This window comes from Neovison vison, chromosome 3, assembly GCF_020171115.1.
Source record: "Neovison vison isolate M4711 chromosome 3, ASM_NN_V1, whole genome shotgun sequence".
Classification (NCBI taxonomy): Eukaryota; Metazoa; Chordata; class Mammalia; order Carnivora; family Mustelidae; genus Neogale; species Neogale vison.
Genome location: NC_058093.1, coordinates 140,683,398 through 140,700,108, shown reverse-complemented (window position 1 = coordinate 140,700,108; position 16,711 = coordinate 140,683,398). Strand labels below are relative to the sequence as shown.

At 50.0% G+C, this 16,711-nt stretch overlaps 1 protein-coding gene across 3 annotated transcripts in view; it reads left to right on the top strand.

Moving 5' to 3' along the window:
• Nucleotides 1-16,711, top strand: part of NEDD4L (NEDD4 like E3 ubiquitin protein ligase) — a 336,948-nt gene that overhangs the window by 245,625 nt on the left and 74,612 nt on the right. For all 3 annotated transcript variants that reach the window (XM_044242894.1, XM_044242895.1, XM_044242896.1), the window contains one exon: nucleotides 11,424-11,474. In XM_044242894.1, the coding sequence (XP_044098829.1) occupies nucleotides 11,424-11,474 (51 nt within the window). The remainder of the gene's footprint in view (nucleotides 1-11,423; nucleotides 11,475-16,711) is intronic.

Here is a 16,711-nt window from a genome sequence, read left to right as displayed (position 1 = left end):
TCTTTACAGAATTGCCCAAAGGTGGCATGAACACCTTACAAAGCATAGGGTAAGGAAACCGAATTGGACAGTGGTTCTCAGCTGACCCATCCACCCCCCCAACCCCCCTCAACCTCCCCCCCCCCACCGCAACCCTCTGTGCTGGACAGTGTTTGCAGACATCATCTGGTTACCACAGCTGGGGACTAGGGATTGCTGCTATACGTTGTGGGTAAAAGCCAGAGGGTGTTTCTAAAAACTTTGCAAAACATAAAATAGCCCCCAACAAAGAATTATCTAGCCCCAGATGCCAGTGGTGCTGAGATTGAGTTAGGAGTACTATTGATTGAATCTAATTGTCCCACTTAATATCCAGTGACTATGCAAGATGAAGTCGTTTTCATCCCCATTTTACAGATAAAAAGATTGGCCTTTGGTGGAGATTAAGAAACTTGCCTTTGGTTATTCAGCTACTTCTAGACAGACCTGGCATTTTGGAGTTGACACGTATGCGTCCAAAGCCTGTGCCCTTTCTGCTGGCCTCCGCAGTGAGCACGCTGCTCTGTCAAGCGATGGTCACAGCCAGGCAGGGTGAGCACCTGCTTGAGAGGGACGGGTAGAGATGCTGGTCTCTGATGTTTGCACTTTGGAGGTGTCTTCTGAGAATCTCATTCTCGGATTCTTTTCTGAAAGGCGGTTTGTCGTCTTGGCCCCAGAATTACAGTGGCAGGCACATAGCCCTTGGCCACAACCAGTGAAATCCCTCTGCCTTGTCTGCCCCTGTGAGTCTTATCCCTGTTCCTGTCCCAGCACTATCAGCCCAAGGGCTAGGGTTCCAGTGAGGGGCAGCCAGAATGCACCCCCTCCCCCATTTCCGCCACCTTCTAGACCCAGGCAGTTCTTTAACCAACGCGGGTAAATGGGTCCGGCTCATTTTCCTTTGGGAGGTCCGTAGAGGCACAGACGAGGGGAGAGGGGAAAGAGAGGAGAGGCAGGGGAAGCTGTCACCTACTTTTACAGATTGCAGCTTAATATCAGCTTGCTGATCAGCGAAATTCTGCTAGTTTCTCAGGTAGAAATTCACAGGTAATCAGTTTCTTTTGGGAAAGGAGACCAGAGAGGTCCACTCAGTAGCTGTCAACCCTGGCCACAGATAAGAATGAGCTGGAGAGCTTTTTTTAGGGGGTGGGGCCAAGGGAGAATCTTAAGCAGCAACCACCACCACCCCCCCCAGCCCCCAGCATGGATTGTGACCTGGGGCTCATTCTCACAACCCTGAGATCTTGATGTGGCCTGAAATCAAGAGTCCGACGCTTAACCAACTGCACACCCCCAGGCGGCCCGCAGCTGGAGAGTTTTTGAAGGACACCTGTGTTTGAGCCCCTCTACCAGAAATTTTGTTGTCTAGGTGAGGGCTGGGTACCTGGGCTCCTTTTTTTTTTGGACTTCTCGAGAGTTTATAATGTCCAGCCAGGCCTAAAGAACCCCTGGTTAACTCCATGCTTCAGTCCTGCCCATTCTGCTCAGGAAAACCCAAATCAGGAACCTGTTGACATCATTCTGTCTCTGGAGACTAGAAGGGGCAGGGGCGGGGGGCTGGGTTCTGTGTCCCAGGGTGGCCTCAGTAGCTTGTGTGGAGTGGAAGAGGGGCCACAGTCCGGTCTTATATTCCCATCTGCCAGAACCTTACATTGACATAAATTTCTCCTCCTCCTCCAGATTTCTTATTTTAAATGGCTTACTCTTAAGCTACATGTTATGTAATCATTTGGGTAATTTTTCCACAAAGCTTGGAAGTTTCCCTCTCCAGACTATGTCTCTCACCAACACTGTTTATAGAAAGGAGGTGATTTTCATTTCCAGTTTTCCTTTTTATTTCCACTTTCATTGCTGTCTACAAATCCTGTACCCCAGAGGAGGAAGCTCTAAATATTTAATGAGCCTTGAGGGAAACTTTTTAACAAAAAATAACCTAATTAATGGCTTGACGTCCTGATAGATGATACACTTGAAACTGTAGTCTCCAAACATTTTTGCTTAGCGAACCTTGTGAAAAATTTGAAAAAGCCATGCGTCACACATTTTATAAGAAATTTTTTTCTCATACATTTTTTGACACCTGTAATTCATCAGCAGCTCAGTAAGTTATTAGTCCAGTAATTGCAAGAGATGTAATTTCTCACGTAGCGAGTACTTGAAAAATTTGGAAATTTTGTTTAGTAATTGCAGACCTGCTCATTTTATGGAAAATATCTATCATAAAATTAACAAAATCATTCCTTATTGTTTAAAACAGCTATATGAAGCTTATTCCCTGTCACTAAAAATCTGACTTTATTTAAAAAAATTAAATAAGAGAATTGGGTGGATGAATGGTAGATAAGCAAGACTTTCCACTCCATGGGCCTGTCACCCAGGCAGTGGTGAAATAATCTGTCTCATGTTCTTGCCACTCTCTGGGGCTGTGTATGTTTCAAAGCCCTTCACTCTGTGCTTTTATACCCAGCCAGGTGCATGCTGGTGAGCCTTAGGATGGGTGAGAAGCAAATCTTCTTTGGAAAGCAGTAGGGGGCGGGTTGTGATTTAGGTAAGAGCAGGTAGGAAAGGAAGGGCAGCGGAAGACAGACACTGTTCTCCGATCAGGTTTGGGGAAGAGAACATGTGGAAAGAAGGATGTAGAAAATTATTTCCTGAAAGCCACCCGTGCCCAGGTTTCTGGAAAGTCTTCATACAGTTCCAGAGATGTGCGTTCTTCCGTGTACGGAGCTCCACCGTGGGAGATATGGGGGTGGGGTGAGAGGTGGGTAGAAAGAAGAAAAATCACTCAGCTCCCTGTCATTTCATGTCTTGTCACTTTGCTCGTTTCACTTATTTATTAGAATATAGGTGAGAGAGAAACAAACACAGGAGTGTGCACACGACAAAGCCCAGATTATGTTAGAAATTGGCAGGTTGCAAGCACTGAATCTGGCAGGTGTAACCCCGAGGAGAGGAGGGAGTTGACACAGCCGAGCTAACAAAGATTTCCCTATCAGAAGGACGGGAGCGTGTTCAGGGTTTCTGTAAAATCCGGTGTATGAAGTTAGGGGCTCTATCTTGTGGTGGTAAAGAGCAGGGACTCCAGGGCCAGACTGCGTGGGCTCGCATTCTGGCCACTGCTTACCAGCTCCGTGACCTTGGGCAAGTCTCTTAAGCGGCAGCCGATGGTTTCTGGCACGTGATAGGTGAGCCATACATTAGCTTATTAGTCTTTGCAAGTCTTGAAGTTCGTTCCCAGACTGTGGCGGGAGCTCTTCCCCCAGCAGACTTGGAGTCTCCTGGCCAGAGACGTGATGGCGGCCAGAGGATGGCCAGTGCGGAAAGGAGACCAGCCAGGATCTACCTGGGGTGCCAGAGCTCATGCCAGGGCCATTTTCATGGAACCTTTATGAAAAGCCAGTTGGTGTCCTGGCGTAAACCTGTAGAACCTCTAGTTCGGACTCGCCACTCATTGAAATTCCAAGAGTGAGACCACATTGAGTTTGATGGAGTGTCTTGATGCTTGCTTGAGCACAGCGTGCCATTGGCTAGCCGGGCAGGAAGACGGACTGCTAGCTTCAGAGGCCCGGAGATGTGGGAGGAAGAGCTCTCAGCAGAACGCGTGCTAATCAAGCCCAAATCAAACACTGGGCTTCTGGGTACTTAGCTTCCCTTCTCCCCAGTATCCCAATCATTCCTTGACCCTGTTCTGGCTACTAAAGGTGTACGTTGTGAATTTCTTCAGGATATGGAGGTCTGTTCTTTGGTAGCTGAGTTGGGAGAGAATCCAAGTGTATCCTCACTTTCTTTTTTTTTTTCTTTTATGCCTATACTCTGTTTCTTAAATTGCTTGCAAAAAATTTTGATTTTAAAGCTTCTCCAGAGAAATGAGATACTTATCTTGAAAAAATTATTCCAAAATCTTGAAATTCAGACAGCTGCAGGATGACACAGCATTTTAAGAAACCGTCCGTGTCCGTGGTGTGGCCGGGCAGCTTTGTGGCAGGTGTCGGGTCACTGTGATGCCAGGCTGTGCCCCAATCCCATGGGAGGTGACGGCCTGTGGCCTCTTCCTTCTGCTGAAGACGGAAACAATTGTAGGGGCATATCTGTTCTCCCTGGTCTGTGTCCCTAAGCTTGTCCTGTATGAAGGGAAAGACCGCTCTGCCAACAGGAGTGTGGAGGAGACTTGCGTGTCCGGGAGTCGCACGGTATGGGGGATGTCACACCGCACCCTGCAGGCAGCCCACTGCCCTTGATGGGACAGCAGCCTGGCCACACCTTCCCCCTTGCATGGCTGCCACCTCCACCATCTTGTGCATTCGCCTTCTATCACTGAAGTCAAGGATGTCACTGTTCCTGGTGCTCCTTCATTCGCTGTGACACTGGGTCCTGAGTGTCCTGGTGGACACTGTGGTAAGGACACAGGGTGTCCGTGACTCATCCCTCATTGCACAGTGACCCGGAGAGTCCAGGGGCAGAATGCTTTTGAGCAAGTGCTGAGCCTTTCACGCACCTACACGGTCCAGCCCCTCGGGCTGCCTCATCTGGACAGCTTACCCCCCTCAGCCCTCTTCCTCCCCTGGCATCTTCTCCTCCAGTCACTTCCCCTTCCAGCACTCAGGGGACCTTTCTAAAATGCAGCCCCTGCCAGTCACACCCCCACCCCACCCCGTGCCTTCTCTTCCTCCCCCTGCCACACACTCCCATGAGCCTCAGCCCAGCACCTCTGCCTACGCACCCCTGCCCCCAGTGCCCCCCTGTGAACTCTTCTTCGGGACCCTGCCTGATATGACCCATGGCAGACGAGTCCCTCCCCCAGTGGTGTTCCTGCGGCGTCTGTCCATCTGTCTGTGCCTGCAGTATGCAGTGGCAGGTGGGCCATGGGGTCCTGATCGAGGCTTGCCGTGAGCAAGAGATGCGCACCAGTTTCAGAGACGTGGTGAAAAGAACGTAAAAATGCTTCAGTTACATGTCAGAATAGTATTTTGGGTGTGTTGGGACAACTATGATACAGTATTAGAATTGTTGCTGTTTTTTACTTTTAACTCTGACCATTAGAATTTTTCGAGTTCTAGGGGCGCCTGGGTGGCTCAGTGGGTGAAAGCCTCTGCCTTCAGCTCAGGTCATGATCCCAGGGTTCTGGGATCGAACCCCACATCGGGCTCTCTGCTCGGCGGAAAGCGTGCTTCCTCCTCTCTCTCTCTCTGCCTGCCTCTCTGCCTACTTGTGATCTCTGCCTGTCAAATAAATAAATAAAATCTTTAAAAAAAAAAAAAAAAAAGAATTTTTCGAGTTCTACATGTGGCTCCCATTATGTCTCTGTTGCCCAGGGCTAGTTAGTTTCTCCCTGTAGGGAACAAGGGCATCTTGTCTCTGGAGCCTTTAGGATGTCCCATTCTGGGTGTCTAGTCCGCAGAGTTCTTCCCCAGAGTTTCCACGTCTAGAGTTGATTGGGCCAGAAGTTCCGATCGCCGAGTGCTCCTCGTGCAAGGAGCTGGGATTTCCGGGCCCTGAAGTCTGCTTCCGTGTGGAGCAGGGAGAGGACGGGACGTTTTTGAGCTGCCGCCACCCACGGAGGAAGGAGAGGACGCTGTGCACCTCTCAGCCCCTTCTTGGGACGAGCAGCTACCTGCAGCTGCTGGGAGTCCCTTTGGGCTCGCACACAAGTGCCGTCTCACAGCCGTTGGGACGGGGCAGGGCTGCGCCTCCATGAAGGCCTGGCCTCTCCGGCTTCAGTCTTCGCCAGCGCTGTGCTGCTGTGCTGTTCGCTCCTTCTATTTCATGTTCTGAATGTGGAGCCAAGTGTCCTTTAAAAGGGATAATCTTGGTGCACCGGGGTTGCTCAGTGGGTTCAGCCGCTGCCTTCATCTCAGGTCATGATCCCAAGGTCCTGGGATCGGGCCCCTGGCCGGGCTCTCTGCTCAGCGGGGAGCCTGCTTCCCCCCCCACCTCTGCCTGCCTCTCTGCATACTTGTCTGTCGGATAAATAAATAAAATCTTTTTAAAAATGGGGGGGGGGGGATAATCTTCCCCATCACACATTCCTCCAGCATGATTAAATTCTGCCCGCCGTCCCAATGCGAAGTCCCAGGAGCCTCTAATGGTCCTGGTCCCGTGGGTTTGCCCTGACTTCTTGCTGATACAGGAATCTTGTTTGTTGTTGTAAATAAGAGCCGGCATCTCCAGGACGCACCTCGCTGTCCCAGTGAAGGCAGGTCTCATCCCTCAACTCAGAAAACTGAACGGCGGAGGGGCGGGCGATGAGAAAGTCGGGTGTGTTTCTTTGAAAAAATACCTGAACTTGGTTTGGTTTTGTGTTCTGGGGCCTACCTGGTGAGTTCTGGCGAGAGCACATGCATTTAAGGAGCATCCCGTGGTGGCACTTTTGGCTTTTTAGTGGGATGCCAGGCAACCGTTTGACGAAGGAACTTCTGGGACTATTTTTGAAGCCATTTACCTTGACAGCCCGAGGCACCTGGGGCTGAAACATTGGATTTTGCAGTGCGTGAGGCGGGTGGAGGCTGGACTCACGCCCTCTGCGGAAGCCACAGCCATTCTGTCCGCGTGGCCGAGGCTGATGTGTGGGGCAAGTGGAGGGAGAAGCAAGCCCGTCTGTCCTTCCTCTTGTGTGCGGTGGCACAGCCGGCTTCATGCTTCGGTGGGGAGTAGACCACACCCGCCACTAATTGCGGATCGACACTCAGGTGACTCTCCAGACACGACGCTGTGGAGTTCAGATATTTATAACGTTTTGTCTAAAAGTGTCTATAAAAGGTTCTGAAGCCATTCATTATTTAGATCATTCAGACCACATACTTCCCAAGTCACTCTAAAAATAGAACCTGTTTCCCCCATCGACGGAGTTCTGGTGCTGGACTGCCGGCCGTGTGCTATGGAAGGAAGGGGCAGATGGGGACGTCGCGTGTAATGGTTCGGTGGGGAAGCAGAGGGTTGGGCTCCTGGGTGCTCAGTCAGCGAAGCGACTGCCTTCGGCTCAGGTCATGATCCCAGGGTCCTGGGATCCAGTCCCACATTGGGCTCTGCTCGGCGAAGCCTTCTTCTCCCTCGCTCTGCTGCCACTCGCCCTGCTTGTGCTCTCTCTTCCTCTTTCTCTCTGTCAAGTAAATAAATAAAATCTTTTTTTTAAAAAAAGCCAAGGATTCTTTTTCTGGCTGGGTGTTAGAGCTGTGATGTGTACCTTAGCCCATAATAGGCAAAAACCTAGACCTGCTCTATCTTTCTTCCCAAATTCTTTTTCTGTAGTTTGTGTTCCGATTCCTCTGTATGTCTCTTCCATTTGTCCTGAGAAATTCTAAATATAATCTTCCTGGAAGTCGCTGCTTAATAATTTCCAGGATAAAACCCCAGGCAGTTGGTGTAGTACCAAATGGTTTCTGCTTAATGTAGTTTGAGAGGCTTTTCAAGTTTTGATTGTGAGACCAAAAATGGGAATTTAGATCATAACTTAGTACACATTCTCAGATGTATGTCACTGAAGCGGTTTTCTTGAATCACTGTGTTCATGTGAGGCACTCCTGTTTCCTGTCTCATTCTCCTGAACTTCTAAAAAATGCTTCTCCTGGGCTGCCAGTGGGATTGCAGCTCCTGTGCCCTGGGTGCAGTTGGTTAAGCGTCAGACTCCTGGTGTCGGCTCAGGTCATGATCTCAAGGTCATGAGCTCAAGCTCAACGCTGGGCTCTGCACCCAGCAGGGAGTCTGCTTGAGATTCTCTCTCATTGTCGCTCTCGCTTTCTCTCCAGTGAGTAAGTAAATCTTAAAAAAAAAAAAATCACCGCCCAGCCGAACCTGCGTGCACCTTTCTCTTTCTCCTGGTGCCTTTCTCCCCACACCGTGTTCTCTCCCTTCCGCTCGCATGTGACCCGCAGAGTCCCAGCCCCGTTCTCACTGCAACCTCTGTGGTACTCCTGACGTCACGTCCTTCGATGTGACCTTTAGCTTCTAACCTAAAGACTGAAAGTCTCTGTTGTTTGTGTTCTTTGAGAAGTTGAGTCTCATTTCTTGAGTGAGGACCACAGAGCCTGGTGTCCGCGTGACGGCCGGCAGCCCAGGCCAGTGTGCGCGGGCAAGTTTGGGAGTCGTCCGAGGGCTTCCCCAGAGCTGTTGTCCTGGTCCCCAGGCTTCAGGTTCCAGGGGCATTCACACAGGTGGCAGCTTCCCTTTCCATGGCGAAGGCATACACTAGTCCCTTTCCTTTTTATGTAAATAGAGTTATTTTAAGGGGAGGGAAGGACGGTCTGTAAGATAGTTAATCATCGCCTAGTGGGCAGGCTCCCCGGCTGCGTCTGGTATAGTTATTTTACGTTTCCAGTAATGGAATATAGATTTTTGCTGCTTCTTATCTGACACGTTTCAGGGGCTCCATTTGGCCTTGTCATTACGTTGGAAAATAATTTGGTGGCTTGTCAGAAGGGAACATTTGTAACCGTGTTAGTAACCGGCACATTTTCAGCCTCTAGAATAGCAGGACAGGTAATGAAGGCTGGGACGGACAGCAGTTAACACGTAACAGTAGGCACAAGGAATGCCCGTGTTCACTGCACGCGCTGAGACCTGTTTGGCTTTGTAGGCTCTTGTAGGTGACTTGCTGCTGGAGGGAGATACCTCCTAGTAGAAATTAGGAAAGTTGATTAATGTATTTTCATAACATTGGTGTAAAATGTCATCCTGTGGCAGCAGGGACGTCAGGAAGCTGTGCTGGCCTTAACGTTGTCTGTGTGGGGCCTATGGGTGGGGGGCAGCCCTACCCAAGTGTCCTTGACACGTGGGGCCCATGGGTGGGGGGCAGCCCTACCCGGGTGTCCTTGACATGCCCCTGCTTCTCATCTTGCCATAAAGACCACCAGTAGGCTCTCTGAACCCCTCCTAACTATCTTCTGTGGAACTGAAGATGTGTTATAAAATTGGTGTGTTGTCATTAACCTAAACGCTTTACATTTCCTGAAGTTTCTGTGGTTCTGGCAGCAGTGGGCTGGTTTGAAAACGTAGATCTCCCCACACATTCTGTTTGGTGAAACCTTCATGTAAGCCAGTTTCTTTTAACCTGGTGCTGTTCCGTACTTTTATTTTATGTTCCGCCGGTTTTCTTTAAAATCTGGTCTTTCTGTGGTCACCCTTGGTGCAAACCAGAGAGAGCCTTCGGTCTGCTCTGTGGGCGAGGTTGCTTCATCTTCGGCTATTTTAGAAACTGTGTGTTCTGTTGAGTGAGAAGACCTGTTCATGTCCAAGTGCAGCTGCTGAACCTGACCTCAGGCACGCCAGGGGTTCAGTTACCTGCCCGCCTGAGGAAAGCAGAGTCCGGACAGGAGACACTGTGACAGAGAAGGCCCCACATGGGCATTTTCGTAGGACTCCGCCCAGTCCCGTCACACCGCTCTCATCTCAGTCCCTTCCCGTCCACGTCACACTGAGCCAGTGGCCCAGGGAGAAGCCGGGAGCTGGTGCACAGCCACGCCTTCCCACTGGTTACTGAGCCGTAGGATGGAGTACTCATTTGTAGCCCGGACTCTAGAACCAGCCCACCCAAACAGGGCTACCTTGGAGAGGTCCCATACCTCTCTGGTCTCTAGGTTCTGTGAAATGAGCACCACGTCGCGCCCGCCTCTTACAGATGAAGTGAGACTAAGCGGCCCGAGCACAGCACCTGCCTCACTCCTGTAGCCCTTTAGTGGCAGGTGCCCGGGTTAGAACTCTGACAGCCTCTCCCAGCAGCAGAACGTGGGTAGTGGGTGTTTTGTTTTTGTAAGTTTTTATTAAGATGCATCGAGGTTAATAACTGAGGAGTAGCATTTCAGAGATGGGAGGGTATGGAACTCCTTTAGGTAATAAGCCCATCTTCTTCTGATATGTTTTTCCTTCATTGGTGGCAGCAGGGGACGGGGGCAGGTGGCAGTACCACTGGTTACGTAGACGTCCAACTTACTGTTCGTAGTCAGCACTCCTCTGGTTTTTGATCATGGAGTTAACTACCATCCCCACTAGCTACATTAAATCAGTCAAATGGAAAGTGGGAATGCCCCCCTTCACTTTGGCTGGTGAAGATGTCTGCCTTTTCTGGACCTTCTGCTGACAGCTGCTGTTTCAGATCTACAGCATTAATCGGCACCTGTAGCTTCGTGTTAGATGTGGTATCTCCATGGTGGGTTTCAGCAGGTGCAGCCAGGAAAATAAAAGGAAGGAGAATCCCGTCAGGAGGATTGAGGCTAGTCTCATGCTTCTTGTACACCTGGCCGTTGGTAGCTGATTTTTCACTGTCCTCAGTGCATCACTGAGAGGAGGCAGGTAGCTTTCTAGCTAATAGGATTTTTTTAACTACCTAAAAGGCAGTCCTGAGCTTGCAGCAGATCATTCCAGTGAATCTCATTCGTATTTCCCAGATGCTGCTTTATAAATGCTAAGAAGAGAGGTTTTTCAAATACATTTAAAAAGTAGTTTGTGTAAATTAGAGAATTCCTCAGTAAACCAGGGAAGAGTGAAAATAAGAGCCCAGGATTTGGGGTTAGGAGGTCTGGATTCTCTCTCGAGCTTTCAGGTTGGCTGTGGGACAGGTTGGATCACAGAACTTCCTGAGCTTTTAGGCATTTGAATGTGGTAGAAGCAACTATGTGTGTTTATGTAAGGGTACCAGACTTACACCCTGGGGTCATCTGAGTGTCAGAAGCTCTGACACAGGCACCCTGCAGCAGGGCGTAGAGGCAGCAAGACCTGTCGGATGCCCTGTGGTCCAGGCCGGTGACCCCAGAAATCTGAGTTACGACTTCCCAGGGGACTCCCAGAGTCTGGAAGGGGACTTGTGAGCTCCTTCAAGTGAATGTCATCCAAGTCTCAAGTCAGAAGGGTCTATTCTGTGTGGTAGCACAGAGGCAGGGAAGAAGTATGTTTTCGCCCAGAAATTAACCAGCAAACTAATCCATGAACTTGGATTCCAAAGTAGCGTACTTATAAGATTGAAAGTTTGAGGGCTCCCCTTTTTTTTGGTGAGAAGTAATTTCTAAGATTTATTAATCACTAGATTACTTCACTTTCCCTGGACTCTCAGCTCTCAGGAAGCTCTTTATAGCACCTGATAAATACTAGGGTGTTCCCAACATTCCATTACTGTCTTCCCTATAAAGTGGGCCACCTGCAACCCCAAGCCCTGTGTGGTCCTGAGTGTCCCTTCCCTTACTGAAGGCATGCTCCCCAGTTCCAAGACTTGATTCGTTTCCATTCAGTTGGGTAGCAGCCGCCCTCCAGCGCTGCCGACTGTCACCACGCAGCGCTGTGACAATACCCGGGACTTAGGTGGCATCTTTCATCCGTGACTTACGCAGAAACGTCGTATTAAAGAAACACTAAACATTTTTAAGATTATTGATACTCCGTGGAGAGATGGGGACACTAACTCTTTGCTTTCTTCTCCACAGACACGGGACGACTTCCTGGGACAGGTGGACATACCTCTCAGTCATCTCCCGGTAAGGACCGTCAACCTGTTTCGTGGGCCATGCTGGGAGCAGTGCTTTCCGATTGTTTCCGGTTGGGTGTATTTCAGAGCAGTATTTCCTCAAGGCGGCTTCAGAGCAGGCTGAAACGTAGAGCATGTGCTCAGGCCCCTGTCCCTTTCTAGAAAGTGGTCCTTTCGGGGGGACAGGAGAGAGCTTAATTATGAAAATCCGGCGTCTCTAAATCATCCACGTATCCCTGTCTGCATCACCAGCCACCGCCTCTTCTGGCCTTCCTTTTGTCACATCATGGAGCAGCTCCCTTTCTCCGTCACACCCTCCTCCTTTGCATGGAATATCTTTACTTTCAGATTCATCCTTCGGGTCTGATCAGACATTCATTTTCATTGTCTAGAATTACACGTGTGTTTCTCGGGTTACAGCCGTACAAGCGAGTGCTTCCCAGATTCGGGTGTGTGGCTTTGCTCGGGCAGCATGGAGCCGCAAGTGACAAGTTCACTCGCTGTTCTCAGTGAACTTGGCAGCTGCAAGCACCCACTCCAACTTGAGAAGTTACCCTGAGTTAGCGGACAAGGTGTTGCTACTGTTTCTACCTGCTCAGATGAGTAGCAGAGTTTGAGGGGCTTTTGACCAATAACTGGGCGAAAGGTGTCTTCCGCGTGCCCCAGAGGCAGTATAGGGAGGAGGGGAGACAGGACCCGGAGGCCTTGGTGGAAGGCGGATCAGCTCGGGATTTTCACTTTGTCCGGTTTCCCATCCTGGCCCTTCTTCCTCTGGGCACCACAAAGTGACTCAAGTAGCACCACGTAGGGGAGAGTAAGTCCAACGCTTCTGCCTTTCAAGGGCATTTTATTAATTTTTTTAATGCTTCATGTGAGCGAATAGCTGAAGTAGTCTATAAACTACAATGACTTACACCACCTCAGGGAAGTCTGCCGCTGTGCTGAAATCATGGCTCTTACCGTATGTTACGTACCAAGGACGACTGTGTCTTTCCCAGGAAGCTCAGAAGATGTGTCGTGAAGGCATGGGATAGCGAGCAGCGGGTTCTTGCTTACCCAGGGGAGCTGTTAAGGAAGAAAGGTTTCCAGCACATTCCCTTCCAAAAAATCAGAAGCAAAACTGATACCATTAAAATATTTTTGTTTCTGTCTAAAAACCCGAAGTTCCAAGGTACGCATGGAGGGAGACTGTGTGTGCGTGAGACCAGCTCCATGAGCCGTCAGAAACCTCGTTGTCCTTCTAGAGCCCCGTTGAGCGGATACGGAAGTCCCAGTGTTGGCAACACACACCTCCGTGTCCGTGGGTCTTCTGTTTCTGCTCTTCAGGTCGAGGCTGTCATCTCACATTTTGAGGCAGTGAGGGTTGGCCAGTTCTTTTGTGGGTCTCCCTAACCAGCCACCCTTTTCCCGGACATAAAAACTGACTCTCGGTCAAGGCAGATGATGGACTAATAGTCTCTGGTAGGTGCGAGTGGGATCTGTCGGGCAGCCTGCTCCGGCAGTCCCAGGTTTGAGCGAGTGAGTGCACGTTGGTTTTGAAAGGTTGGGCGGAAGGGGCGCCTGGGTGGCTCAGTGGGTTAAAGCCTCTGCCTTAGGCTCAGTTCATGATTTCAGGGTCCTGCGATTGAGCCCCGCATCGGGCTCTGCTCAGCTCTGCTTCCCTTCTTCTCTCTCTCCCTGCTTCTGATCTATCTGTCAAATAAATAAATAAAATAAAATCTTTTTTTAAAAAAAAGGTTGGGCAGGACTCACAGAGGACAGAGCAGTGTTGCTCTCCAGAGACAGAGGTCGTAGAGAGAACAGTGCAGTTTCGGGTTCGGGTGGAGGCAAGAGTGAGCTTTCAGCGGAGGAAGCGGTGATGGGGCTAGAAGCTGGAGTAGAAAGTGGCCAATGAAAGGAAGTAGCCGGGGGAGTGCCTGGAGGGAACTGAGAACTTCTCAGTGACCTGAATCAGGGACGCGAGGGAGCACCCTGCCTCACATCTGCGTGGACCGTGACCTTGCATGGAGAGCAGCAGTCTCCGGACTGACGATGGGCTGGCTTTCTGAGCCACCAAAGTCCGGGAAGTGGGCCACAGAGGAAGCAGGAGTGGACCGAGGGTGCACCTTCACCTTCCACATGGTGGTGAGACGCAGCGAGCGTATTCTGAGTGGGTGCAGCTTTTTGGGCTCGGGATTTGAGGGGCTGCCATGTAGAAGGTTGATGGTACGTGAGGGGAGCTCATGGGAAAATCACACAGTGTCCTTACATTTTGGGGAACACGAGTGTGGCCGGGAGAAACGGATGTCAGCATTTGATTGTGTTCTGTGGAGTCAAGGGTGGTCGCTCTTGATAGCTACATGACGTCATCATCGTCGAGACAGATCATTTATGGCCTAGAGAGGCAATTTTTGTCCACATCATCCAAGTTCAGGTAAAAGAGATTAGGAAAACTGTCTCCTTAGCAGTGAGAAAGGACAGGGAGAGCAGTAACGTAGTACCGTGGTGGTGAATTTGCCATTCCCGAGCCAGGCGAGCCTTTTCGAGGTTGGAGGTGTCTGGGCTTTGATTATTAACCTCAGGCAGCCCCGTGAGCTGAGGGAGCTGGCGCTCCTCCACAGTTGTTTGCTCTCGGACGTGATCCAGGGTCCACGGAGGGTGGGGGGGGGCTGTCCAGGCAAGCAGCTTCCTCCACCCCCCTCACCCCTCCCACCCACCCCCCGGCAGCCCGGTGTTGTCACTGGTGACAGCAGCCACGTGCGCTGACTGAGCCTTTGAAATGAGCTGATATGGCTACGGAGCTGAGTTTATCATATTTATTTCAGTTTATCGTTCATTTATCATTATTTCAGGTTAATTAATTAAAATTTAAATTTAAAAACTTTGCCACCTGTGGCAAATGGCACCATATTGAATGGCACATGGGAGGGTGCAACCGAGCGCCCTGCCCTGGCTTGGGTAAAAAGTACAATTCTGGATTCCCCTTTCCTCAGATAATAATTCCAGCTGTTAGAGGGGTGCCCAAACCCCCACCGGTTTTACGTAGTGATTTATCATTTGTTTTTTTACCCCCTACCTGAGGCTTTTTTTTTTTTTAAACTCTACATATCAGATATACTAAGAAAATTTAATTTAGGTCATAATAAAAAGCCCAGATGTTTGAAATTATAGAAATTAAAAAAATTTTTTTTGTTATTTCTTGAAATCCATATTAACAAAATACCTAATTGCATTTGCATTCATGTGCATGTGTGCGGACAGACACACTTATTTTAAGGCATTTTATTTTATGACTTTTTTTTTTAAGATTTTATTTATTTATTTGCCATACAGAGATCACAAGTAGAGAGGCAGGCAGAGAGAGAGAGGAGGAAGCAGGCTCCCTGCTCAGCAGAGAGCCCCATGCGGGGCTCGATCCCAGGACCCTGAGATCATGACCTGAGCCACCCAGGTGCCCCTATTTTAGGACATTTTTAAACCAAGAATGAGGCATTATCTTATTGCCACAAGATAGCATGAACTTTTATTTCTTTCAAAAATAAATCCTCTCTGTCTTGATTCTGGTCTAAGAGCTTGCCTTAATTTAAATGAAGCCCTTTTCTAAGTCAGGAGCTTCATGGAGAAGATCCAGGACAGCAGAACTAAGCTCAGTGTAATCTCTTGTGATTATTAACATTATTTTTGATAATTTAAACCCTATTTTGTATTCCGTGTATGTTTGAAAAATAATTATTTTAGGCCTAGCAATTGATTTGAGTCCACTGAAGAACCTTCATTCCTTGCTGAAATTCTAGAGGCGTGTTGGCTCTGTTGGCGAGGGGATGGATATTGGTGTTGCCGTGTAAAACCTTTTAGGATCTTAGGAGTGGCTTGCCTAAGCTGTCTATACTAGGCAGCTCTCATTTGACTAACACAGCCCCCCCCCCCCCGCCCCATGGAAGTCTGGAGGGTCAGAGCGACCCTTCCACTGGTGCCCGTGGAAGTCACAAATGCCTCTGCATCTTGGACCTGGTGCACGAGGGTCCTCCCTGGCCCCCTGCCTGGCATCAGGTCCCTGGACTGTGGCCTCGCTGGCCCCTGTGGGCTGGTGCGAGGGGTTGAGTTGGCATTCTGCCAGGGTGACAAGTGACGGAGGCACTCGAGAGAGGCAGGGCGGCAAGGTGTACCCCACGGGCCAGGGTCACCACCTCATTTCACCACCACAGTGGCCAGAGGAGGCCTATGTCGGCTCTGTCCGTGTCCCCTAACCAGGAAAGAGGAAGGGTTGTTCATCTGGAAGGAAGTAACCTTGTTTCCCGTTCCGATGGTGGAACCCTCCGTGCTTTATACCCCTCAGATGCTCCCGGAGGGGGAAGCAAGTCCTTTTGGGCCTGGGATTTACTTTTCATCCTTCCCCAGCCCTTAGAGTCCAGCTTTATTCCTGGAAGAAAACATGGAAAGGAAACAGGACACGGGAGCTCGGGACGGGAGGCACGTCTATGTCCTTTGCTCCCATTCCAGATGAGCCACTCATCTTTCATACTTGTCCGTTTTACTTACTTTTGAGGGCAGGAGTGAGGAAGAGGAGCGGGGGCGACAGGAGAGGGTAGATAAGGTTGGTGGATCTGAGAATTCAGAAAACATCAGTTCATGTTCACGGGAGTCTCCGAAGGTCAGGCTTGAAAAGATCTCTCCAGAATTGTTGGTCCAGACCTGGGAGATGGGCGAGTCGCCTTGGTGACCTTAATAAGGTAGTAATCCTTTCTGGGCCTCTGTGTTGTCACCTGTAAAAGGAGGGCGGGTGCAGAGAGGACCCCGGGTGTCCATCCTGCTCTGGGAGGCCACATCGTCGCTGCCCCATGGCTCAGTGAGCAGAGGCACAGATCACCAAGATAACATGCGCGTCACCTGGGAGACTCAGGCCGCAGGGCTCGCTGGAGGCGTGCAGAGGCCGGGAGACTCCGTAATTTAGGAAGGTTCCCCTCCCAGCCTGACATCTGTATGGCAGCCAAGACAGATTGTTTGTTTGTTCCCACACGGGGGTCGGGGTGGGGGTGCGCTTGGGTCAGCTCAGCTGTAACCCGGCTGCGAGGCCTGATTGCGCTTCAGCTACCGTTTTTCCATCTGCTTCTGAAATCCGGTGTCGCGGTGTTAAAAAAGTTCATGACTTGCATGTTCACGTTTTATGACTTCAAGTTTTATGACTTGCCTTTACTAGTTACTTAGAGGCAAAATAGCTCCAAGGCTGGTACTCAACAGCAGAAGGACATCTTCTGGCAGGTGCTTCCC